This window comes from Hippichthys cyanospilos, chromosome 16 (genome assembly GCF_059441005.1).
Source record: "Hippichthys cyanospilos isolate Australia breed blue-spotted pipefish chromosome 16, RoL_Hcya_1.0, whole genome shotgun sequence".
NCBI lineage: Eukaryota > Metazoa > Chordata > Actinopteri > Syngnathiformes > Syngnathidae > Hippichthys > Hippichthys cyanospilos.
The window spans coordinates 9599410-9624199 of record NC_142384.1 but is presented as its reverse complement, the minus strand read 5'-3'; the positions used below and the strand labels follow the sequence as shown (position 1 = coordinate 9624199).

Here is a 24790-nt window from a genome sequence, read left to right as displayed (position 1 = left end):
AAAAAAAATGCAGTGCCCCGGAAAACAAATGTACTTTATTTATTATTCTATGGTTGAGTGAGCTAATTGCTCTTGTAATCCTTCTTCATAGATTTTAGTAAATTGCACATGCGACAGCCCTTCTCATATTGATTGACGCGCTAATCACTTGTAATGCATTTTAACGATGGATAAAAGATGACGTACGCCGTTGCCCTTTATCTTCTCTCTTCCCTTTCCCCGAGTCTTTGTGCTCGATGAATGTTCCGATCCAATGGAGCGCTCCCAATCGAATTTCAATCATTATCTGCTGGATACCCAATGCACGGTGATCGCTCACCAGCAAAAACTTGAATCTCCCTTTCAGATAAGATTTCATGTACTTGAGAAAGATTGTTTTGAGATATTATTGCAATTAGGAGACTGTCACATTTAATGTAAAATTATATTGGACTTGCTCATTTGCTAAAACGCGAAGTCACATTTTTTACGTTATGCTATTTTGCACACTTACTCATGTTACGGATATTGATTCAGAATGATTGTGGAAAAGAGCAGTGGTTCTCAAATGGGGGTATTTGAAGGCACTTCATGAGATTTTAACAGGGTTCAACAGTACATTGTTCTTTTCAAACCAAGAGAAAAATAATTGGAACATCAAGCAACCTATTGCAGAGTTGAGGTATAGTGACTCATTTGCAAAGTGATCTATGCCTTTATTTTGTTAAGTTTTATAAACAGATATACAGTGACGCAATTTCCCAGCTGAGACAAATATTATACAAGCCATCTTTTGGAATTGCTGAAAAAAAAATCTGCCTAATGCTACAAATGTAGTTTTCAAACGTTATCAATTCAGGCACAGGTGGCACTGCCCTTTAAGTCTTTTTTTTTTTCAATACCATTTTTTTTGTGAGATGGTTAGGAGAAGAGTATTTTAACAGAGGATATATCATTGAAAGGAGGTTCAAAATGTCACCAAAAATGATTCAGTGGGATGGCCAGGGAGTTCCAACACCTCAATGATGGGTGGCCAGGTGTAGAATACACAATCAGTGTTTCATCAAATGAACTATTTAATTGTATAATATATATCAAATATAAGTATGCAGTTTATATAAATAACTGGCCAGGTATCAAGAATACTGCATCCGTGTCAAAATGGCAGAAAAATCAGATTATATATATATATATATATATATATATATATATATATATATAAAAAGCAACAAAACAGCATCAGGTTTTGCATTTAAATGATCCTGTCATAGGTGTCGATTCATTGTGTAACAATGGGCAATTTCAGCTGCTAATAAGCGCTAGGGCAACACGTCTGAAACATCCAAATGTTAATTATTCTTCAAAGGCAGGGCAACCTAATGAGGCATGCAACTGCATTGTTTGTATGGGGGGGGGGAACATGCAAAGAGCTGTAGCATGTCTGTTTGTGCAAAGGTACAACAGTGCCATCTAGCGATCACAGGATTCAGATAAATTAATCTACAGAGATGAGCTATATAGACAGACAGAAAGATAGATGTGCTATATAGTCATATAAATGAAATCACAGTCACTATGCAAGTGTATGAACGACACATTTAACTTTGAAATGTGCTCCAGATTTATTTACTTCTGAACCAAGAGAATAACTTTAATGCAAAAATGGTGAATATACAGAACACGCGTAACGATGATTCTTACCTGAAAGGCACCAAAGACAAAATCGCTTCCTCCAAAACGTAGCTTAAAACAAACTTAAGAATGTATGAAAACAATTAAGAGCAGCGCACTAAGCATAATTAGCGTCTTTTACTTCGCTATCACAACTGTAAAAATCTTAATTTGAAAGGTTAAATAAGACAATAGTGGTTTTGTTGTGTCTAAAGTGTATCTTACATAAGTACAATAGTCACTACTTGCGCAACTGGCGCGCATTCATCGGCTCCCTTTTGTGACTACGTTGTGTGCAAGGTCATTTAAAAAAAACTACTAAATTCAAAGCATTAAAAAAAAAAAACGTACATAAACATTTGTAATAAATTACATGTAGTAGAAAACACAGCAAAGGGAACCACTATGTCTTTGCTTTTTTGTTTTTAGGTTGAACGATGGTCATATGTTATCTACTGTTACGCAACAAAAACACGCGGTGTCACTCGGTGACGCTGAGAACTCGACCAAAATTATCGCCGGGCGTGTTTTTTTTTTTTTTTTTTCTAAGTGGGATTACAAGAAGAGCAAACACATTGTTAGCACCGTGTTTTTGCTAATTGGGGACTACGCTTGTATTAGCCGCTCCCTACTTCCTGTTTGCACTTCGGGTCTCGCTCACGAGCGCCGCCGTGTCTTCATGATGGCTCCCATAGGGACGAACTTCTCAACTGTTTTCTTTTTTAAGAGACTTCTCTCTTGATCTCGCCCGCTTGTGTCATTTATGGAGCGTGATGGAGACGTAGGACGTGGGGATGTAGCCTTCGTCTCCGTTGCCCCTCCGGACACGTGTCCAACCGTCTCCTTTGTCTTCCTCCACCACGGCCAGAACCTCTCCTTCCTGCATGGCGATGGTACCTTCGCTGGCGCCTAAAACATGACCACAACCTTTATTAGAAATGTTATTTGCATTTGTGTCAAAGTGGAAGTTATTTATTCATAAATTTGATTTTTTTTTTTTTTACAACTACCTCTATTGTACTATACCCGACCACTTTTATTTTGAAGGCCTGGCAGGATGTCACACCAATGCTGACTCTCATTGTTCAACTCTCATTGTTACGAAGTAGGGATAGACGAAAACCTCTAGGGCTCATTATCGTTGCCGATATTTGACATTTTAACAGATATCAGGGTCGGCCATATTTAAAAATTTCATGGTCGAAAATAAGTCACTTAAAAAGTCAACTTCAGGGAACTATTTATTTACATTTTCTATCAAGGAAACTCTACATTTCCCAGCAACACTCTGCTCTGTTTTAAATGAATTAATAAAAAAAAAAAAAAAGACAAGTGAAATTTTCACCGTTCTGTTATTTCGAAAAACAAGAACATTTAAAATGATAAAAATATAAGAAGCTATCTACTTGTCTTTTTTATGCCATTATTTTCCCTTTCACTGAAAATGATTATCAGTGCCAAATATTGTTTTTTGTCCTTCTTGACAATGAATAATCAGGATTGGCCCTGAAAAAAAAAAAATACGGGGTATCAGTTGATTGTATCGGCATAATTCACAAACACTCGATACCTTGAGATAAGGGCGCTATCAACCGGATGGTGATGCTGGTATTGACATGCCACGTTGTACAGTGGAAAACGAGAGATTTCTCTCATGTAAAATATATGCCTTGTTTCCAAAAATGTTGGGAGAGCAAAATTCGGTGGCAACGACATACCAGGAAAGTTATACATGGCGGTGCAACTCCCGATGGGAGCCGCCAGTTCCTCATCCTCAAAGTCATCATCAAACTCTGCGTAGATTGCATTGGAGGAGGCGTCGGGCGTGCCTCCATCAGAGTGAGCTCCATCCGGGCTGTAAAAAAAAATTAAAAAAAAAAAACACATACACAAAGGTGTGTAGGAAATCCCAGCGGGTCAAACTTTGGTATAAGGAAGATGTGAGTCACCTGAGCGTTTCGTGAATGTCGTTGCTGTTGAAGGAGTGAGATTTGTATCGTGGAGTGTCTCCTCGACCTCCTGCCTCAGCCAGCCACGTCTGGAAAATTGACACCCTGATTTAATTGCTTTTAATATAGAAGCAACAAAGTAGAGTCCACCCCTATGTAAAAATGTCCAAATTATAGGGAGCAGGCGTGTTAATATTTGTATCATTTCTTGTTATGAATGAAGAGAATTACATGCGAATTTGATTGCTTGCGTGCAGCTAAAGCGCCCAAATTCAACTGATTTCAAAGTGCTTGTTAAGTTGCCAAGTAGTGCTGTTAACAATAGGGATAGTGGGAAAAGGTCGACCAAGTCGGGTAAGTCAACTTTAAAAATAGGTCCACTAAAAACAACGTCCTCGAAGCAGCCCTGTAACAATATTTGCAATGGCGGCCAAGGAGAAAGACTCACAAGCCAAAATCACACGTTCGATTACCGCAATGTGAAAAAGACATAGTGCGGCAGTATTTCGGAAAAATAAAACACCTATCCAAAATCCGTCTTGACATAAAGCTGTATTGTTTGTCAGTGCACCACCTAGTGGCCAGATGTCTGATGCTATTTGTGTGCTTAATAATATTTACTGATTGAGTAGTCAGAAAAGAAAATCCCAGAAAGCACTGGGGCTGTATTATCCCAAATTCATGAAAAACTATTTTCTGTTTTGGGTGTTCACATTTTAACCAGTAGGGGGCAGTCAAATACCAAAGGTGCTTAGTCTGTTGTCAAGAAGAAGACAAAAAAAAATGGAATATTGTAGAAGTATCATCTGTAAGTGACTTGATTAAAGACACTCTAACATTGTGTCGTGTGCATATAACATTATGTTTGCGTGAGCGACGTGGTAGCTAAACAGTCATTGCTAGCATGCTAATGCTAATCGCAATTGCTAACCGGTTAACAAAGGCAAATGTTGTTGGTGTCTAAAAATTTATATGAATAGAAGATTATAAACAAAATTCTAATTAAATCCAGTCCCATTCACTTTCAACTTTAGTAGATTATAAAAGGATAATTAATTTTAAAAAGATTCGCGCCCTCGTTAACATGTTGATTTGCGAGCTACCCAATACCACAGAGCGTTTGTGTAGCATTACTAAGCTCCTGCGGGTGAACTTAATTCCAAGAACGTAATACCCTGTACCTGCTCCCATCAAACTAAAAGGCTTAATTGCCTCTCTCTGTAGGCTGCTCCCAGAACTTCATGTTCAAATTAATAATTCAGAGTGCGGCCGGTCTACCTATTACAGAGCAAAATAAATAAAAAGAGCCCTTAAGGCGGCATTACCTCATACTTGCTTTGCTCCAACTTAAGGCGTTCTATATTCTGATTCGTCTGATTGATTTGGGGCACAAGGCTGGCGGCGTCTCCCAGATCAGGATTTTTCTCATAAACATCCTTCATCTTCCCCAGGGCCTCACTGACAGCCAGACATGGAAAGAGAAAGAGAATTTCAGGTCATCGTGTCACTGCTACATGACCACTATGTCCACTTTCAGCCACCCGAGAAGCAATAATGAAGATGAATGGGCGCAAGCGCACACACACACACACACCTCTGATCTATTTCTTTCTGCAACTTTCGGCCAGTTTCCTCCAGTTTCTCCTGCAGCCTCTTCCGGCGTTGCTCCGGGGGAAGGTGTGTGAAGTCCTCGGAGGCTGCGGGCTAAGGGAAAAAGTCACAGGAAGTCAAAACTTTTAACGCTGCGGAACTTACGGAGAGAAACAAACACCCTCCCATCAGGAAAAAGTTCAGCTTTCCAAAATGAAAGTTTAGCTAGTCACAGTTGGTCACTCGATAATAAAGTGTGTTAGGGAACAAATACTGTTCCGATTTATTTGTTCTTACTTTGAAAAGAAAAATGCGTTGTTCCGATCATTTAAAAAACAAAGTTCATATTCCAATGTATTTGCTCTTAATTTGAAAGCTGCCCCTTTTACAATGCCACATATCCCTTTTGTGCCTTTGTGCATGTCCTTTTCAAAACCACTAGTTTACAACTAAATAATATAAAATAAAACCTTGTCTTCCACACATTAGTCCCAATTTTTTTATTTTATTTCAAACCAAAATCTACATAACAAAACCAAGAGTTGACTTGCGATTCCAATACTTTAAGAGGGGACTAGCTATAACATTATAATAGTACATTTGAATGCTCTGAAGACAAAAAAAAATCCCTTTTAACTTAGCCATGTTACAAGAAAAAAAGTTACATTTTTAATGGAAAAAACGCACATGAGATTTGAAAAAATAACCATAATAGTACAGGAATAAGGGAAGGCATTTTGTTGTCAAATTATGTTTTTTCTTAAAAACAACAACTTTTTTGCATGTAAACATTTGACTTTATTCTCATGAAGGTATGACTGAATCTAGTTATGTAATTTTTACTTTTTTAATGTGGCCCTAATACTCTTTTTGTTATTCATTTGAAACAGATTTGAATGCATGAATCAGCAATATTTTATTGTCATTTGAGATGAACCTTAAAGTCACTCCTATTTTATTACATTGATTGCTGCGTTTGACATCTACTTAAGAGTAATAGGGCCACATTTAATAGAAAAAAAAAAAACTTCCTGGGGAAAGCCCTAGAGTTATGAAAGTAAAGACACACAATTTCGGATTAAAAGCCATAAAGACCCCAAAAAAAGAAATCACGTATTGTGTATTAGTATGAGAATAAAGCCATAGTTTCTTGATGAAATTGGCAATTTTTATTCCGTAAGACTCTTGCATGTCGCAATTATTTTAACAGCTTTATGACTGCTTTATTTTTCCCTGAAATCAGTGTGGCCCTAACACTCTGCTGCCATGTAGCAAAAAAGCACAAGATTCTTTGAGTCTGACCAACTGTCTCCTCTCCTCCACCAACAAGTGACCACCTTTTCAATGCAAAAAAAAGGAAAAAAAAAAGTTGTTGCCCTCTTGCATTTGATAGTCAGATCTGTTTCAAGAAGTGGGTGTCCAAACCTAACCTGCGAGTGCCGCTATCCTGCACAATTTTGATATATCTGTACTCCATCACACCTGATTCAAATGATCAGGATCCTTATCAGGATTCCGCTGAGCTTGCTAATGAGCTGATTATTTGAATTAAGTGTGTTGGAAGTGAGAAATATCAAAAACAAGCAGGATAGCAGCCCTAGAGGCCAGAGTTTAGACACTTTGGATTTAAAGTGTAAGTCAACCCAAAAGTGTAAGTTTTTAATTTTACAATAATATAGTCAATAAGACCCCTCTAGTAAAAACACAACGTTATGATTGCTATTCTGTCGTATTAATATAATAATATATTTTGAAGTAGCGAAATCCAGCTGTTTATAACCATTTCAGAGGGTGGATATTTTACCATTTGTTGTAGACTGAAATTGACACCAGAGTTGCTCAGTACTTTGGTAACAACCAGGTCACGGGTCACTGTTTTCTGGGTGAGGTCATGTGCCATTTGCAAGCTGAGCTGTGATTGGTTGTTACCTGAACTCTGAGCAATTGTGATGTCGTTTTCAGGAGTCAGCAAGAAGCAAAATGGCTGCCCCATGAGCAAGCTCACCAGTTTTCAGAGTTTAGTCATGTGACATTCACACATTGACCCGTGATTGGCTGCCCCATGAGATGGGGGAAAAAACAGGTGGGTTTTGCTGCTTAATTTATACACCACAAACGCAATAATAATCAGAAAGCTGTATTGTTGACTAGCGGGGGCACATAAAGCATATCGTAAAGAAACTGAGTTGACTCTCTCTTTTAATCTTTTTTTTTCTTTTAACTAAATAAGAATTTGCATGGGGAAGGTGGCCGCTTAACAAGTCACCCGCTTCACAAACCCGCGCCATTAATGCGCTCCACATTACCGGAAGCTTCTCTGGTGTGAACTTCTAAAGGGAAAGGAAGCAGAATATGTATTGGAACATATGCTTAGTATTGTCAAAAGAAGTTTTTACCCTCAGCAGTGATGTCCAACACTGGTCAGATTCATGCAAGTGTGATTTAAAAGACATTTCCAAGTACAACAAACAAAGTAGTGCAGGGCGCTAGCAAGTGCGGGTACCAGCGAGTGACCGAGCGGCTCTCCTTTCGGGAGGGACTCACCGATCTCCTGAGTGTGCGGAAGGACGAGATTCTGGGTTTGACTGTCTTATTGATCTCCTTCAAACAGTACGACAGGGGGTCCCGGCCAAACTTGGGGGACGAGGGTCCGTTAACGGGCGAGGGGGCGGGAGGGGTAGAGAAGGGGGGGAGCGTGGAAGGGGATTGCTGGTTGGAGGCAGGGTGAGGAAACAGCATGAGGCAGGCGGGTCGATGTACAGCGGGAAGGGAGATGGGTTGGGGGGATGCGGGGGTGGGTGGGGGCGAAAAGAGAAAAAAGGTGACAAGAGAAAGAAAAAGACACCGTCAACACCTTAAAGCACAACACAAAGCAAGAAGACAACATTGAGCCCCGACAAGATGACAGCAAACATGCACACTAGCACAAGGCCTTTAAGGCTCTTAACACATGTTGAAATAAAAACAATGAAAACAGTAAAGCTGGCAGGTTAGGCTTCACCCCCCCGCATCCCAAATGTGCAGAAGCAGCAGCCAAACACTTGCAGTCATACTCATCTATCACTGGAAGCTGAATTCACCTTTGTTCTTGAATTAGTGACAGTCACAAATGATCACATTGAAACTAGTGGTATGATGTCACAAGAAATGACTAAATTGTATGCGATTTGTCGGAAAATGACAAATTATAAACACATTAACTGGCAGCTATGTAAAATTCATTTTAGGTGGGCTAGCAGTGAATGCGTTTGTAACCCTTCAGTAAAACTTTCATTTTTCAAGTTCCTTTGTTGGGAATGCGCCCCCAGGTGGCAGCATTCCCAATATAGTCTTGTATAATGAACATTGTATATCAGAGGTGGGCAAACATTTTGACTCCAGGGTGCAAAGGGTTCCAAAATTTAACAAAAGGGCCGGACCACGAGCAGATGGATGGAGTGGCTTGATAATTCACCTCATAATAGAAAAAAAATGTGGGATAAAATGTGCTTTAAGAGCAACAGAAAATTTACAAAACCATTTCAAATAGTGTAATTCAATTTCCATGTATTGAAGTATTTATCAAAATTACTCTTCCAATAGCTCAAAATTAACTGAACAAAATACTGTTTCTTCTCCTGCTAACAGTTACTGTTTTAAAGCACTCATAGTTGCGTGATCCTTCAGGATAATTACATTATCACTCTCCCATCTAATGAAATAATTTCTTCAAGTTTGGCGGGCCGGACTAAAAAGCTCAATGGTCTGCATCGGACCCCTGGGCCGCAGTTTGCACATTCCTGCTGTAAATTAATGAATAGCAATCTGATTTTTTTTTTTTTTTAAGTAATATCCATGAATCTATTGAACTAGAAATGTTCATTATGATTCAAATGGTGTCACTTTTTTTTTTTGAAGAAGAAGAATCCTGACTTTCAATTTTAGGTACCTACAGTATAGCTTTTTTTTTTCTACACAGCAGGAGGGTCTGAAAATGGCTAAGTTAAATTACCAATTTCTTTTTCCTGGAGAGTAATGGTCCTCTAAGTACAGGAGAGTGCTTCAAAAGAAGAGCAGCTGCTTTTAAGGTTAAAACCAGAAAGTCCCTTCAAGTCAGCCTGCTATTCATCAGGCTGGGGGCCTAATTGGGAGAGCATGACTGACGACACACTTCAGCACACACCAAGCACACACTAACAAACATGCACGGCCGAGCGCAGCCTGGGAAGACATGCTGAGCGGAGAGAGGCGTTGAACAAGCAAACAAGGAATACAGAGGGGGTCATTTAGTGTTGTGAATAAATGGGAGGGGGGCACGTGGGTGGCTACTCATGTGATCAGCTGAACACCTCTAAGAGTGAGCGATTTCTTGTTCTCTTTAGTGATAGTTAAGACTGCTATCCCACTCCACTCCAATAGGTGGTGGTAATGCATCTTAAAATGTGAGTTCCAACTGCAATACACAGAAAGCTTTTTTCCTGAATCTGTTGGTCCAGATGTGACGGGGACCATAACAGTGAAAAGTGAATAATGATTTGGACCACCACGTTAGGTGAAGGTGGCAAATGTTTTTAAACAATCTCTACTAACTGTACACTTGCTGGCAGTCAGTAAAAGCGCCAATTGACCTTGATTCCCGTTTTACTGACCCGGCAAATAACATTGCGGCTTGTCCTCACAATGCTTGCGATTGTCGCGCCAAGTATAATGGAAGCAGTGTGTTTGCGGATGCCCGCGGAGGAAAAATTCAATGTTGAAAGCGCAAGCGCAGCACAACGCTTGACTGCCGGCTGACCTGTGCGCTGGGAGGGGAAGGGGGAGAGGGAAGGGGGCTCACTCATGCAAAGGGGGTGTGTCCTGGAAACACTCCATGGGGTGCAATAGGGCATAATGATAATAAAACAGGAAGCATGCTGTTGAGGTTTAGAGGGCTTGAACGGGTTGTGAGGTCCGCCCTGGCTCGGCCCGCCATGCAAGGAGCCACCAACTACTTGACTGCTTGTGCTCACTGCATTCTTGTTTTGTCAATACAGATGCATTTGAATCCATTTGAATATCGTAGAAATGTGCAGGGTCATTGATACTGATTTTAAGGACACTACTTGTTGAGAGTGATGGGGCAACACCAACAAAATTCAGATGAATCACTTTTCTTTTCCATATCTCTTGCCCTACTGGGTCGATCTTGACAAATGAGGCATAGTTGAAAAGGGAATTCAAAAAAAGATTCATTCAATTCAAAAGATTAATCTACAATTTAACCTTGTGCATTACATGAAATTGATGGCATTTCTTTTTACATTTTTTTTTTTATGAAAATAATGTCTCACGTCTAAAACATAATACTTTCAGGTGTATTTCTGGCATATCTGAAATCTTTGAATTCTCTTTCCAACATTAAGTCAAAGTCAAGTCAAAGACAACGTGTTTATTGTTGCGTGCTCAGTGTTTCACCGTCTATGTTGTAAAATCAGTGCTGAGGTAAGACAAAGACCAAGGTACTCGTCGCTGAGTGACAGCTGGATAGTGTATTTTTGTCTGTGATTTTAAGACACTGGTGGTCATTGAGCGGAACCAGTCTGGATTTGAGCGTCCCGGTGACGCAAACAAGGAACAGAACGAAGGTATCAACCGTAAATGGGTAGATTCTGTACAGATACCTACAATAATGTGCAGGATACCTACAGTAATATTTAAAAGTGATGTGCAAAAGGAGCGCAAAAATAGAGCAAAAAAATTCAGAAATGAGGTGCACGGTCTTGTCATAGTCGCGGCTGTATGAGATGTATGAGGGTGATATTATCAGCTGGAGTCTGACAGCAGAAGGGAAGAAAGAGTTCCTGAGTCTACTATTCCTGAATTTCCTGTTTTGTAAAGATTGACCCAGCAACTCCTGAGATAAAAAGGGTTTAAAAAAAAAAAACTTTGGCAGGCCCCTAAGCCCCTGTTACAGATGACCTAAAAAATTAGTTAATGTTGCTACGTCACTACCAAGAAGAATGCCAAGTTTCATCAACATAAAAACAGTCAAATATTTGAGATATTTTGTGGTGATTTGGCATGGAATGACCCTTAAGTTAATGTACACATTTCACACAATATTCAAATATAAATAGTCTCATAGTCATTCATGTTTGCTTTTTTAACATGCAAAATCCTACCTTTGACTTTTTACTGAAAAGCCAAAAGTTTTTGCTTCGGTTCTTGCCCAAAAGGTCAATGGGACCCTTGGGGGTCCCCAAACTGCTGTCCGACGATGTCCTATTGATGCCTTGACTATAGTCCTCAAATTCCACGTCACCTGGACGCTCAAATCCAGACTTGTTCTGCTCGATGACCACCAAAGTGTCCTAAAAGAACAGACAAAAATACACAATCCAGCTGTCACTCACCAGCGATCACTTTAAAGTTATAGAAAGTAAAATAGACTCACATTTTTCTCATTGACATTATTGCCAGCTTTGGTGATGCCATCCAGGCACTTGCCGATGATGGGCATCACCTGCTTCTCTGTGTCCGAGAACAAGATGTAGCCCTGAGCCAGCTTCCGCATCCGCCGCTCATCCAGTTCTTGCATTTTCTAGGTTCACACACAACAATTAAAATATATGGTGATTTTCAAAATGTGGAAATTTATTACAGGGTTAGATGGCTTACATTTGAAATGATATTGAATGTAACGGAGGTTTTCTCAAATGTGTGATTGAGAATGGATGTGTTATTTTTGTGGGACATGGAAATTCTGGCAAGTTCAAAACCAATTTTTAAGGTGAATTATATGGCATATATAGATTTTGGTGAATGTATGAGAATACACAGATTTATATGTGAACTTTATTAAGGAAACAGATGAGGTTTTGGTAAACCAATTTTGGGCAGGCTAACTGAATTGTGAAAATAACATTTTTGGTAAATTAGAATTTTTGGCGTGGATTGAATGACCGAAACATTTTGAATATCAAATGGAGACAACATGAATTTGTTTTAATCGGTTTAAAGTGACATTGGGATTTGGGCTTCAATGGGATTTTTGTCTTATGTATTCTAATGGTGACTTTTTACTCAGTGGAATTTTTGGCAAATTGAAAATCATTCCCAAGATGAATGACTGAGCTGAATGATTTCGATGTCAAATAGGATTGATGCAAAAGTGAAATCTTAACTGTCCCACTATGATGAAAGATAGCAATTTTGGAAATTTTGACCTCACTGGGAAACAATATGTCATTTCTAGGTTAACAAAGTCAATTTGGGGAAACGAGAAAAATACTAACCCTTGTGGCAAGAATTTTTTCAGTATGTTGAAATCGGAATGATGTGATTTGGATTGACTATGTGGAAGAAGAAGCATCTAAAAAAGTTTGTGGCCTTCAGCCTTCCCGACAATAATATCAACAGTTATTTGAATACCATTCATAACTTTCCACTTATTATCTTTCCAAACAAGTGGACTTGTCACTTACATTAAAGATGAGCGGCATGTCAGTGAAATAGAACTGTTTCTGTTCCTTGTTGAACTTTTGAAGCTGAGAGGCGTAATCGTTCTTACACTCCTCCGCGACGTGCGCTCTCATGTGAGCTTGTTGTTTCGCCTTCCCGGGTGTGCCACAACAAAAAGACACAGACCTTAAAATTGACATCATACGCATGACTAAATAAAAACAAACCTTTGCTATTGTTTTCACCTTTTCGACATCCGCTTTGGTGGCGTTGATGTCCTGATCAGTCTTATCAGCATTCTGAGCCGCACGCTCTGCTTCTCGCCATTCCCGCTCAAAGCGCTTTTTACTCTAGAAAGTGGACATAATGGAGAAGGATTATTAGCAATGCAATGTTCATTTAAATATAAATCTCCTTTTAACGTGTTGCATTTATTGATACAAGGCCGCACTTACGCTTTCTAACTGTTTGTTCGTGCTCTCCAACGCCTGCTGGGCCTTCTTGGCCTCCATCAGATACTGCAGACATTTGTAAAAATAGAGTCAGCGAGGGGGGAAGGAAGGGTGGGAGTTCGTGTGACAGCGGGGGGAGAAGGCTGAGTGTAAGCGCAGGGTAAATAGTGACAACAAGGATGGAAAAAAACAAAAAATGGAAAGGACAAATGCCAGCGTGTCTGCCCGAGACGTCTCGTCTGCCGTCAGTCAGATAATCCGACGAGACGGAGCCAAGGAATGACTCCACCACAAGAGACCGCGCATCCAGTTTGGCTTCAATGAACTTCCACATCACCATGACGTATGTCAAGCACCCCTAATATTTTCTTACCATGGGGACTAAAAAATCAGAATGCACCTACAGGAAGTTAACTTTCTAGAAAAAAAAAAAAAAAAGGGAAATGTGCACACAATCTCTGTTCTAATTCATCTCAAAAGTTTTTGATTGGTTCTTTCATGTGGACTTTGTCCAAACATGGTTTTATGTAGAGGTGCTTTCTAAACAAAGCCTTCAATTTGATTGCACAACTCACTCAAGGCAAACAAAGGAATTTCATGAATTACATAATTCCTTAATGAGACAATCAATTCATTCATTGCCATTAACGACGATAGATGTTAAAGTTCCATTCCTGGACTGCCAGTTATTAACTTATTCAAAGCAAGTAAAAACATTTATATTTGCGCATTCCATGAATAAGTTCATTAAGGCCGCGACGAATAATTATGGTACTAAATCGATTAACCTGTCAATTAATTAATTGTATTTAAAAAAAAGAAAAGCTTGATTTCCATCCTTCCATCCTTCATTCCAAAATTGGACATATTTTAAACTGATAGCGCAGAAAACAGTTCATAGTGCCTATTCCTATTCCTATGTATCATTTTCAGAAAAATGATACATAGGAATAGGTAGGCCTTTCTTTAAAATGTGTCATTTTGGGAATAGGAATGTTGTGTATCAGAAATACTCTTTGTAATGAGGTATACTAATGATATATGAGGAGGTGCATACTCATACTGGTATTCATCTTAATGAAAGTAGTAACACTCCTATTAAAAAGGTAAATGATTACTCAACTATACAACATCATTATTGATGAGCTCATTCAATTCCAAATATGTATTTACAGCTTTACAGAGTCAAGACATTCAATCCCAGGTACTTGTTTACAGTACTCCCCCCCCCCCTTTTTTTTTTTTATTTCAGAGTATTCGTGTAAAGCAGTGTCTGAAAATAGCTGGAACAGAACAAGTTTATTTGTTAATCGATTAGTTTTAGTTAGTTTGCTTATTTACTGACACTGACAGCTCTATAATGAAAAAAATATTTTCGCTGGGCTGTCAGCGAATGATTTAAGAGTTGTGTCTCAATATGTGTTGATCATAGGCCCAAAAGATAAGTGTGTTGAGCAAAATAATCACAAAATGACCTTTTTACTCAAGATAGGAGTTGAACAAGATCTTAGCACTCTGCAATCAAATCAGCAAATGTCTTGCTGAACATTTTGAAGACGACTAGCGGTACTACAAATACTATACAGTAGCTGCAAATGAGTTAACAGGCTCAGATTGACAGCTATTGGGAACTTACCGACTTTCGCTCCTGCTTAAGTTCTTGTAGGTACTTGGTGAGGTCAGCGCAAATGTTCATCAGCATGTTTTCGGCCACGATCTCCCTCTGGCCCGCGTAGTCGTTCATCTCGTTCAAGATGTCAATAAACGACTGGTAGCTTGTGAGCCTGACCGTTGTGAGGGAAGAAATAATCAAGAACACAGAGATGAGTGTTACAGGTAACACTCATGCACACTCAAAGGGAAGTCATGATAAGAGCTTTTGGAAATATTGGTAGGATTGTCGGACCAATGAGAGTGTCACATTTGAAACTGCAATCTTTTTTCGTTTAAGTTTGCTCACCTGCTGTCTGGCTCATCTTTGCCGATCCGTTTTTGATTAAACTTCTTTGAAAGATTCCTAAGACAAGACGAAAGTGCATCAAAAACAAACAATGTGAAGATGTAAACTCAAAAGACAAAAGTATTGGGACATTTTACTCAAGTTTTCACAATTTATTCATTCCAAACTTAAGATCTTTAAAAACCAGAACTAAGGCTCCAACTAATGATTATTTCACTTATTATTTTGTTGATTAATCCAATATGACATACATGATTGTTTTTCGTTCATTAAAAACAAGACATTATTTCACTTTGAAAGGGCATGATTAGGTTATCTCCTTTGTAACATATTGGAAAATTGACAATTACATAAATTATTTGCATATCGTGATTAATCTCTCATGTTTTTTAATTTCTTGAGAGCACAATTATTTGCAGGTCACAATTAAGATCAATGTTTTTTTAATCTCTTGACAGCACTAATTGTACTAAACACAATAACAGGGAAGTTCGGGTGAATGAAAGTAAAAGTTGAATGGGATCATAAGCAGAAATTCATCAAATGTCCACAATAACCACAGCCTACTATTTTTCTTTTAACCCTATCCCCTTCCTGGTGCTCCTCTTCCTTATTTCACTCTTCCTCTGACCACATCCTGTGTGTCATGTGCCCGTCTGCTCCCACTTCCTCAGCGCATGCTCAACGAGTGGGAGCAGCGAGCAAAAAGGAGGGCGCAGTGGGACTGCAGCTGCAGAATGAGGCCAGTGTGTTCCAATAGAGTCATGGGACTAGACAAACATGCCATAAACAGCCCCTTTCAAACGTGAATACACACACACACACACACACACACACACACAGAAACAGATGATGCATGAGAAGGACAAGGCCCACCTCAGCTGCTTAGCATAGTTCTGCTCAATCTCTGTCCTTTCCTTCACAAATTTCACATATTTCTCCACCAGCTCCAGTCCAGAGTGCGTGTGCTTCTCGATGACGTCACATCGGTCCTGGGGAAAAAAAAAAAGAAATCTTTTGAAATAGAGCACGAGGGACTGATTAGGGAAAAGAGACTCTGCAGGATGTGAATCATTCTGAGATAATGTTGCACTGGCTGGAATTCCATCAAGAATCTTGCTTCATGTTAACATTGCCGAAGTTCCCACCGCATGGAGCAAAGTAGTTAAAAGTTAAACATGGATATAAATGTACGGTTGATTCAGCTGCTTGTCCAATATTCCATTCATAAATGTAACAAGATGTTACAAAGCAATGGTGCAATTACAGGTTCCCGCCCACATGACAAGCCTACACTGCAAATTCACTTCAACACTTCCTCATGTTTGTTTCAGCATTCCAAAAGTTGAAATAGTAGCCATTTATAGAGAAAGGAACCAAATTTGGTAACGTGGAAACTCGGAATGGACACTATACAAGTTACTGTGACACACAAGAAGCATGAGAGAAAAGGCTCTGATTTTAAAGGAGGATAGAATAAAATAATGGAAATTACTTCACATACAGGCCTATATATAAATTAGTGCTATTACAATGTACAGTCCCTGTATACACAATGATAAAAACATGCATTACAAAAGCATAAAAGAGGGTACAAGAAAAAATTATGGGTACATTCAGCCGATCAAAGATGCAATAGTGATTAGGGATGTTCGATACCACTTTTTTCAAACCAATAGAGTGCGAGTATGACTCAACTGTTGAGTTATCACCAAATACTATTTGTACTTCTGATACACAAAATTCCCCAGAGAAACAATGACAGATCATTTTGTTAAAATTTTGTGAAAGTAATGGCAACTTTCTACTAATTAGTAGTTTCTAGTTTGTGAGGTTTTTTTCACTCATTCAGGATGATAACGATTTTAAGAGATAAACCCAATATTTAATTTCTTATTTTAAAAAATGGTTTTAATATTAAACTAATATTCATAGCATGGAAAAAAAATGCTTCTCATAATTTGGTCATAATTTCCCTAAATGCCACGATGAAATAGTTCAACAAACATGTCTTGGAAATAACCGACCCAATTTTCTGTCACTTTAGCAGAACCTTGATTTCACGATTCCTAACCCTTTTTTTAATTTTTAAAAAGATGAATTAATCAAATTTATTAGATTCATTGCCAAGATCATCTTCTAATTTGTAATCTTTAGTTCAAGTTCATAAAACTGCTCCAAAAGAGCAACTGATACTAGTATTGGCTGCCATAACAAGTACTGATACTTTGAAATAAGATACTCATTCCTAATATTCCCAAACAACAACAACAACAACAAAAACAATAATAATAATACATTCAATTAATTGATTTCTACAATGACTCAGAGTACCTAAGGTAGAAAAGCTCTATATTAGTATACGTCCATTTACCAAGTCCAAGTCTCATTTGCTCTTCTGGCACCAAATTGTCAGGTGCAAAAGAGGCATGTAATAAAAAATTACCTTGGTCAACCGGAATGCCCAAACAGAGTCTGCCAAATTCCCAGACACGGTAAACTACACTTTCCCCGACACAAAAATGAAGATGCGTCAGTTTTGCGGTTCATGCATGTGTGCGGTCTACAAAAAGAGGACCCATTGTGAGTAATATTTTTAATCATATGTTTTAGGGCTTTCAAAATATGTATGTGTTGATATGATGAGGTTTCGGTGGAACTGAAAAAGTTGTGAGGACTGGTGACTTAATTTTTAAAAAATGGTACCGTTATCGGCCCTGTTCTACCCCATTCACACACTTTCACAACTAATGGCAACATGCATATTTTAGGAATGTGAAAGAAGAAAATACAACACAAGCAAAATTCCTATTCTTTTCTACAATAACATGAGGCTCTTTTGTGTTCACATTATGGTAATGAAGCCGGTACTCACTGCATGCAACCGCTTGCTATGATCTGACGCATGAATACAGCAAATTGTCACCAAATGTAGCATAAAATTAGCCTTGCTCAATGCTTTTCGTGTGAGCTGCAAACCTCAACACTCTCTGCTTAGTGGAACTCCATCTCCATAATAAAAGGGCATGCTCGGACAAGCCGATCAAGAGTGAGTGACGAAATTGCTGATGGCCTCTCACGGGACATTCCCAGGCTTTATTTGCGCCTGGTGGGGGTGAGGGTGGGAAACTGAACAGGGGAACCCTGACAGGTCCTTCTCCGCCCTTCTGGAGACGACATTTCGACTAATTACAGAACTGAGTAAAAGGTTAAAGACTCTGGCCTAAAACAAAAGGTCATCCACACTGACGTTTGTCCACTCGCCCTACTGAGGTAATACAGCACCACCTTAAAGTGAATAGTTAAAAATAGCAAAAAAATAAATGAAGAAAAACAAAAAAAGAAAACCACTTGTGTGGATGATCCTTAATGCCAAATTTTAGTGTCAGCTGACTGGTCCACCAGAGGCTATCGGCATGAAACATCAACACGTGGTGCTATTTATTCATGGTCCAAGTAATTATGTTGTCTGGAACATTTTTGGACAACAGAGCCACATCATTGTGTGTCACAGTTTCATGAGATTAGTATTTTTAACCAAAAGCCAGAGCATTTTAATCACATTACACAGCATAGTCGGGAAATGGTGTTGGGATCTGTTTTTGAAGGCTAAAATGTCTGTCAATTCAACTTCATTAAGACTAGTAGTGTTCAAAACCAGTTTTCTCAGCTAACTTTTCTTCTTAGTGCAGATGATGACTCATCAATGTCTAAACTGCTGCAGTAAAGAAACTGCTCCTGAGAAGGACTCAATTTCATTTTTTTTTCTGCCTTAAGTATCAGTGACACATACCAGCAGCCTCTACAAGTCCACAATACCCTAAAATAAAACTGGTCTTGCGCAATATTGATACCTGGTATTGGAATGATCATCCCAAACTAATACAAGAGCTGTGTCAAAAAGTCTGCCTTTATAAATTAGGGCTGGGAAATATAAATCTTATAAACTTTTAATTTTCATAAATCAGCAATTTGAAAATGAGCTGAAACGTGAAACAAATGTTTTGCAAAACAGGAACTCTGGAGGAGTGACTTCCAAAATGTTTACAATAGTGATAATAATAATAATAATTCAGTGACAGCCATTTTTCCCTCCTTTGCCCTAACATATGTAAACAAAATAGTATTTAAAATAAATAAATACAACCACAAGATTGAATGCCTAGACTCATGAACGATATACGTATTAAGGGGTGAATGAGTTCACGGTGACATTTAAGGAATTTCTGATAAAACTACGACTGTTGAGTTTACGGTAAAAACTAATTCAAAATCAGTATCATCATTGTCTGAATATTTTCCACAGGGGTTACTTTTTATTAAATCCCACTTTTAAATAAATGTTTGTTTGTTTTTTTACTTCAAATAAGATTGATAAACATTGTAATCTTCCAGGATGACTGGCGAAAATTGGCATTTAATTTGAGTCATATCGCCTTCTATTACGAATACAATACTATTCAGTTGTACTTCAAATTGCCTATTTTCAATCATTCCGTATTGAAAGATAGAAAATAGAAATCCAATTAATTTTTTCAGAACATTTCCAATTGGATTGTATTGTACTTAGGACAAGGTGAAATTGAAATAATCAAATAGTAATTGTATTATTTTGAATGATGTTGAAATGATGATTCACAAACACTATAATGAATGTATTTCAAAACTTATACTAAATTTTTGCTTGTACTTTAGGAAAGTTTAGAAAAATAGAAAACTTTGAGAGCAAAATAAGAATTTAAACAACAGTGTTTTATTCATTCATTGACTGCCATAGCAGTCAATGGCAGTCATTCTGTTCCTTATTTTTTCCAACCAAGTAAAAATGAATCTTAAATGTTGAAAGCCATCAATGATAGTGAATGAGTTGAAATAAAGGTGACACATTAATGCGACTCAAATAAATAAAAAAAGCAGAATTTGTTTACTAATGCAAAGATCAAGACAGACTCAAAAGTATAGTGAAGCAATACAAGCTTTAGCAAGCTCATGTTGTATCCCATTGATAACTTTAAAGTTCATTCACACAGAGCAACAGGTCGAACTGGTCATCAATCACGTGACATAGTCGTGACTGTTTGATGCTCAAGTAAAAAACTTTTAGTGGCAATTATATACTGAGAGTCTCCTGAACAGCTCATCAAGACATGACAAAAAGTATCAGATGCTAAAGGCAAAGTTAGCGCTTACTATCATGTTAGCACGAGGCGCCACACTAGTCTAGCACACCTTTAAATAGCAAGGGGATTAAGTGTGATCAGTGGGCAGATGTCAGACAAGTGACTGACAGGGTAAACATTCACCGAACCGGTGGCGGAGGAACCTCCGAAGTGGAACACAATCCGTTCAATCAGAGTGACATCCTAGACATTCCCATTTCTTAACAAATGTTTTATCCTGTATAAAATCATGTAGCAAATTCACTCACTATCATAAAACTTCCAACTTTGAAGACAATTGCTGCACAAGTATAAATATGTTGACAACTATGATAAAACTAAAAACAATAAAGTGGCTCACCGTTTGTCGACAGAGACTCTGAATATTTTTGTGCTCAACTTAGTATGCTTTCAGTGAAATGCTATTTATGTTCGCGTATTGTTTACATAGAGTATGTACAGTGGTACTTGGAGACATGAGTGACCTGACCTGCGAGTTTTTCAAGACGCAAAGTGACACTCGGGAGTGACACGCGGATTGTTTGATATTTCTCGCAAGCGAGCAAATATTTGCAAGGGCTAGCCGGTGGCAGCACACTGATTTTGATACCACCTACAATTTGAATAAATCTTAAAAAAATAAGCTTTAAGTAGTTTATTACCACTACGAGTTAAGAGTTTAGCATAAAACTTGAGGTAAAACAGAGTATAACATGTGGTATATTTAAAAGCAAACCATAACTTCACCCTGGGAATGGCTGCTGGCTTAAGCATTAGCCTTATAGCCTGTTAGCAATGTGTATTTGAACACAAATTGTGAGGCGACATGTCGGAAAAGATAAAAATACTCAGGATCACGCGGGATCAGGTTAAAAAAAAACACACACACAAAAATGAGAGGGGGATCAGGGGAAACCTACTGCAAATAAGTAGGGTAAATAACCTCCCTCTTCACACTGGCGCTACCACCGTCCAATCAAAGTAGGGCAAAACTAATTAGGCTGTTGCACAAGCACTCAGAACAGAAAAAGGGACGGAAAAAATGGCCTGAGGGGGAAACACTGTAATGAGGCTGCTGCCTCCCAGTCTTTATCTCTTTAGTGCAATCTTGCCTGTCAGAGAATGTTGCAAGCATGACGTCATGTATGCGCTTATTTGGTCTCTGTAAGTTGTCTTGCGAGCTGCACGTTGCTGCTTAACCATTTATCAGACCGTAAGCTAGAAGAATGCACTTTGTGGAATAAATGTGGAAAGATTGTGCAAAAAATGTGTGGCAGCATACCACTCGGGGCAGGAGAAACAGTGCTTATTAAGTGCTTTGGGGCCTTACGTGTCTCAGTTTTAGACCCTGCGAGTAGTAAAGGAAAATGGAAAAAGTGCGTAGAGTAAACTGACTTGGCTCTATTTGAGATACAAGCTATTGTTCAACTGATTATTTTTCACTGACTTGAGCAAGGACTTAAAATAAAAGGGCCGTATGGTAACAGAGACTCAACTTACTTCATATGCAACATTGTGGTAGATAAAATTAGTCCATCACATACAGTAGATTGACTATTCAGCATGCTAGCTTACAGCTAATGCTAAATAGTATCTAAGCATTAAAGTAAGGATTATCACCATACATGTATACCGACGTTCTAAAAGTATTCCTTCATATGTTCTTTATCCTCTCCATAGAACAAATTATATTAGTGTTGAACTGAGGATCTGAGAGAGGAGTTGGGACATTTTGTTGAATAGAATATTCTTCTGTTTTATATTAACCCCATGTGGATCGTCTGACTACACCCCGGACTGGTCGCCATCAGATGACCGGTTTATTATTTGAACTCACATCTCACTGAGTGGGAACTGAACCCAAACTGAATGCACATAAGCAAGTGAACCAATGCATGCACTGCAAAAACAAGCATGTTTCATTTTTGTTTCAAAGTGACTCCATTCCCAGGCAAACGCCGGAATTCTCTCTCAAGTTTGAATCGAGTTTTTAACTCACTTACACTTGTACGACAGCTACGAATGTGTCTATGCGTGGAATCTACTTGCCTTCAGCAAGCATCCCTCTCTCAACTCGCTTAACTGCTACATCAAAGGGTGAGTAAGCACATCGTAAGGCTGAGCAATTACTCAAATTCCAATAGACATCGCAATGTAGTGGAATGCAATTTTCATATCGCTAAGACTGCAATTTGGGGGGGAAAGTGCAGTTCATCAAACTTGAAAAGTTAAAGCGATGATATTGTTTGCAATATTGTTGTAACCTGAGAATTTTGACTCAATTTTCTTCGAAAACACTTAAAAAAACGGTAAAAAAACTATCGTATTAAATCATTAAATCATACGCTGCTACTGACGGCTACAGATTTCAAAGATCTGGCATTGAATGACTTAATTACTCTACCTGTAACCAAACGTCCCTGGCACAAAAGAGCATTGAATTCATTCACTGCCATTCACAGCTATAGAAGATCCATTTTTACTGGGCTGGCAGGTAATTTGTTCATTCATGGTTTGACTGTCTCCATTTTCAAAAGCCTAATCTATAATACGAAAACAATAATGAAGAATACATTTGATAGCTACCAGGGACCTAGCCTATTTATTTGTGTCTACTGTTGTGTCCATTTTGTCTCAGTGAGACAGTAAAGTTATTTGCCTCCCACCAAAACACAGACATTGGAGGGCAAGGATGTCCTCAATGAAGCACATCAGGACTTAGTAGGGTAGCAGGAATGAGCCAAAAGGTATACGGTAGCCCAAAAAACAAAAGTCCAGTACAGCGGACACAAATTAATAGGCTGGGTCTTAGGACATTTTGGTTATTGCTTGCATTTGTTACAAAATACGTAAGGGGGATATTAAAAAAAAGTATATTGCCATCCCAATATTTTTGTTTAAGTCACATGCAAAGTTTGATTACATTATGTATTTTCTAAAACTTATGTACTTTCAAACTGACCCATTTGAAAGTCAATGTAAATGTACTTTTTCAGTAACTCTACTCTGCTTATGTCAAATAATAATATCAATCAAAGATGGCATTTGAATGCGTTTTTGTTAGAAGGGTTTTAATTTTTTTAAGTGCTGCAACTTTAAAAAAAACAAAAACAACAACAACATAATATATATATATATATATATATATATATATATATATATATATATATATATATATATATATATATATATATATATATATATATATACACACACAGTATATAAGCAAAAGAAAAACTGACCAAAGAATGTTACCGCAGTTTCAGAAGGACTGGATTAAATACAAAAAAAGTTTGAAGCTTTAGGAAAAAATAACCCCGGGTCAAATATAAATGCACACATCGGTGGGTCATATTAACCCAGAGTAATGAAGCATTGCATCTGAATTATACACGTTTTGTTTTTTTGTGGCTAAAATAAAGCCAGGTCGAAATGACCCAGGGACATTATTGCTGTTATTTGCAAACATACATAACATGAGGGTTAATAAAGGTTTGAATCAGTTTTCAAAACCAACTGCGTTTCCAGATTCCCCTCTATTCAAAACATCCACAAGCAGCACACTGCAAAAATCACAATTGTGAAAAGACCTTTTGATGCTATTGTTTAATTGTCTGTCATAACCCCCAAAACAACAAGCAGCCGAATGTCATCTGGCACAGAACTACAATTAATATTGAACTATTACAACCATGTAAGCTTCTGTTAACATTATTTACAATTGAATGAGAATGCACCATATGGTTACCATCGTATCCTCTGGTGCACAAGAATGTGATATACATTTGAAGTGTGCTTCATATAAAGGTTGTTTTCAAATCAAAACGACCCCAAGTATGTGTTGCCATCTCTATGGGAGCCAAGTGTCAACAAGGAAACACATTATTCCCAGCGGCTGCAACGTAACCCCTGCGGGGCACCTTGAGGGTGCACTTGAAAGAAGTGACGTGACAACCTTGAAGAGCAATCACATTTGCGAGTGATGTTCGGACAGAACATTAGGTACACCCTGCACAAACTTCTTGATTGCAACACCAAACTGCATACGGATTTTTTTTTTTTTTGCATGTCGCGCACTTAATAAAGTAACCCTCGAGTATGTGTCATCGTGCAAACGTGGACTCAACTTTCCGAAAGGCGGTGACCGTGAACGCACCATGCCGAGGAATTTGACAAGAATAGCAGCTAGCGAAACACAAGCTAGCAAAAATTGTCCACCTGAGCGCGATGGTTAATTCCGCAGCGACTCACCCATAGTTCGGTGCCCCAGTCCATGTTCAGCCCGCTGGCCAAGCCCTCACGACCGCCCCGAATACAAAGAACTTCTCCAAAGTTCTCCGAGTATAATCCCCCGAAAGGCGGGCGGAGGAACACTCTCTGGCCGTCGTCTCGCTTCGGCAGCAAACGCTCGCTTCCTTCAACAAGTTAAGTCAACCGGTAACATAATTGGCTAATTAAAGCCGTGTGACAGCGGTTGGTCTAGTTTGTCCAAATATTTTTCATAGCGAAGGAAAGACGATAAACTAACTGGGTTTCATATCCGCGTCACTCCCAAATCCTTCCAACCTTAAAGGGCCAGCGCACTCAAGTTTGACTGCGAGGCCACGTCCC

General features: G+C 38.6%; 1 protein-coding gene across 4 annotated transcripts; it reads right to left on the bottom strand.

The window, feature by feature from the left end:
• Positions 1-1555: 1555 nt before the first annotated feature.
• trip10a (thyroid hormone receptor interactor 10a) lies at positions 1556-24754 on the bottom strand. 4 transcript variants are annotated; one of them, XM_088437148.1, is made up of 15 exons: positions 24431-24753; positions 15897-16012; positions 15021-15077; positions 14697-14844; positions 13064-13126; positions 12854-12958; positions 12632-12760; positions 11602-11748; positions 11330-11518; positions 7734-7898; positions 5194-5303; positions 4925-5057; positions 3600-3688; positions 3369-3505; positions 1556-2559 (listed from the first exon to the last, which is right to left on the bottom strand). In XM_088437148.1, the coding sequence occupies exons 1-15, from the start codon at positions 24452-24454 to the stop codon at positions 2408-2410; spliced, it is 1764 nt and encodes a 587-aa protein (XP_088293274.1). In that variant the 5' UTR covers positions 24455-24753; the 3' UTR covers positions 1556-2407. The 4 variants fall into 4 exon arrangements, with proteins under 4 accessions (XP_088293274.1, XP_088293275.1, XP_088293273.1 ...); XM_088437149.1 differs by lacking the exon at positions 7734-7898 and adding an exon at positions 7496-7519; XM_088437147.1 differs by having other exon boundaries at positions 12632-12958; positions 24431-24754.
• Between the last annotated feature and the right edge of the window lie 36 nt (positions 24755-24790).

What these genes read in the sequence shown, in the direction of transcription:
- trip10a (XM_088437147.1), bottom strand. Translation starts at nt 24,454, where the DNA reads ATGGACTGGGGCACCGAACTATGG. An exon ending in TTAAGCAGGAGCGAAAGTCG is followed by an intron (nt 13,127 to 14,696) that starts GTAAGTTCCCAA and finishes AAATGTCTGCAG; the next exon opens with TATCTGATGGAGGCCAAGAA. An exon ending in CAGAAAGAAATAGATCAGAG is followed by an intron (nt 5,058 to 5,193) that starts GTGTGTGTGTGT and finishes TCTGGCTGTCAG; the next exon opens with TGAGGCCCTGGGGAAGATGA.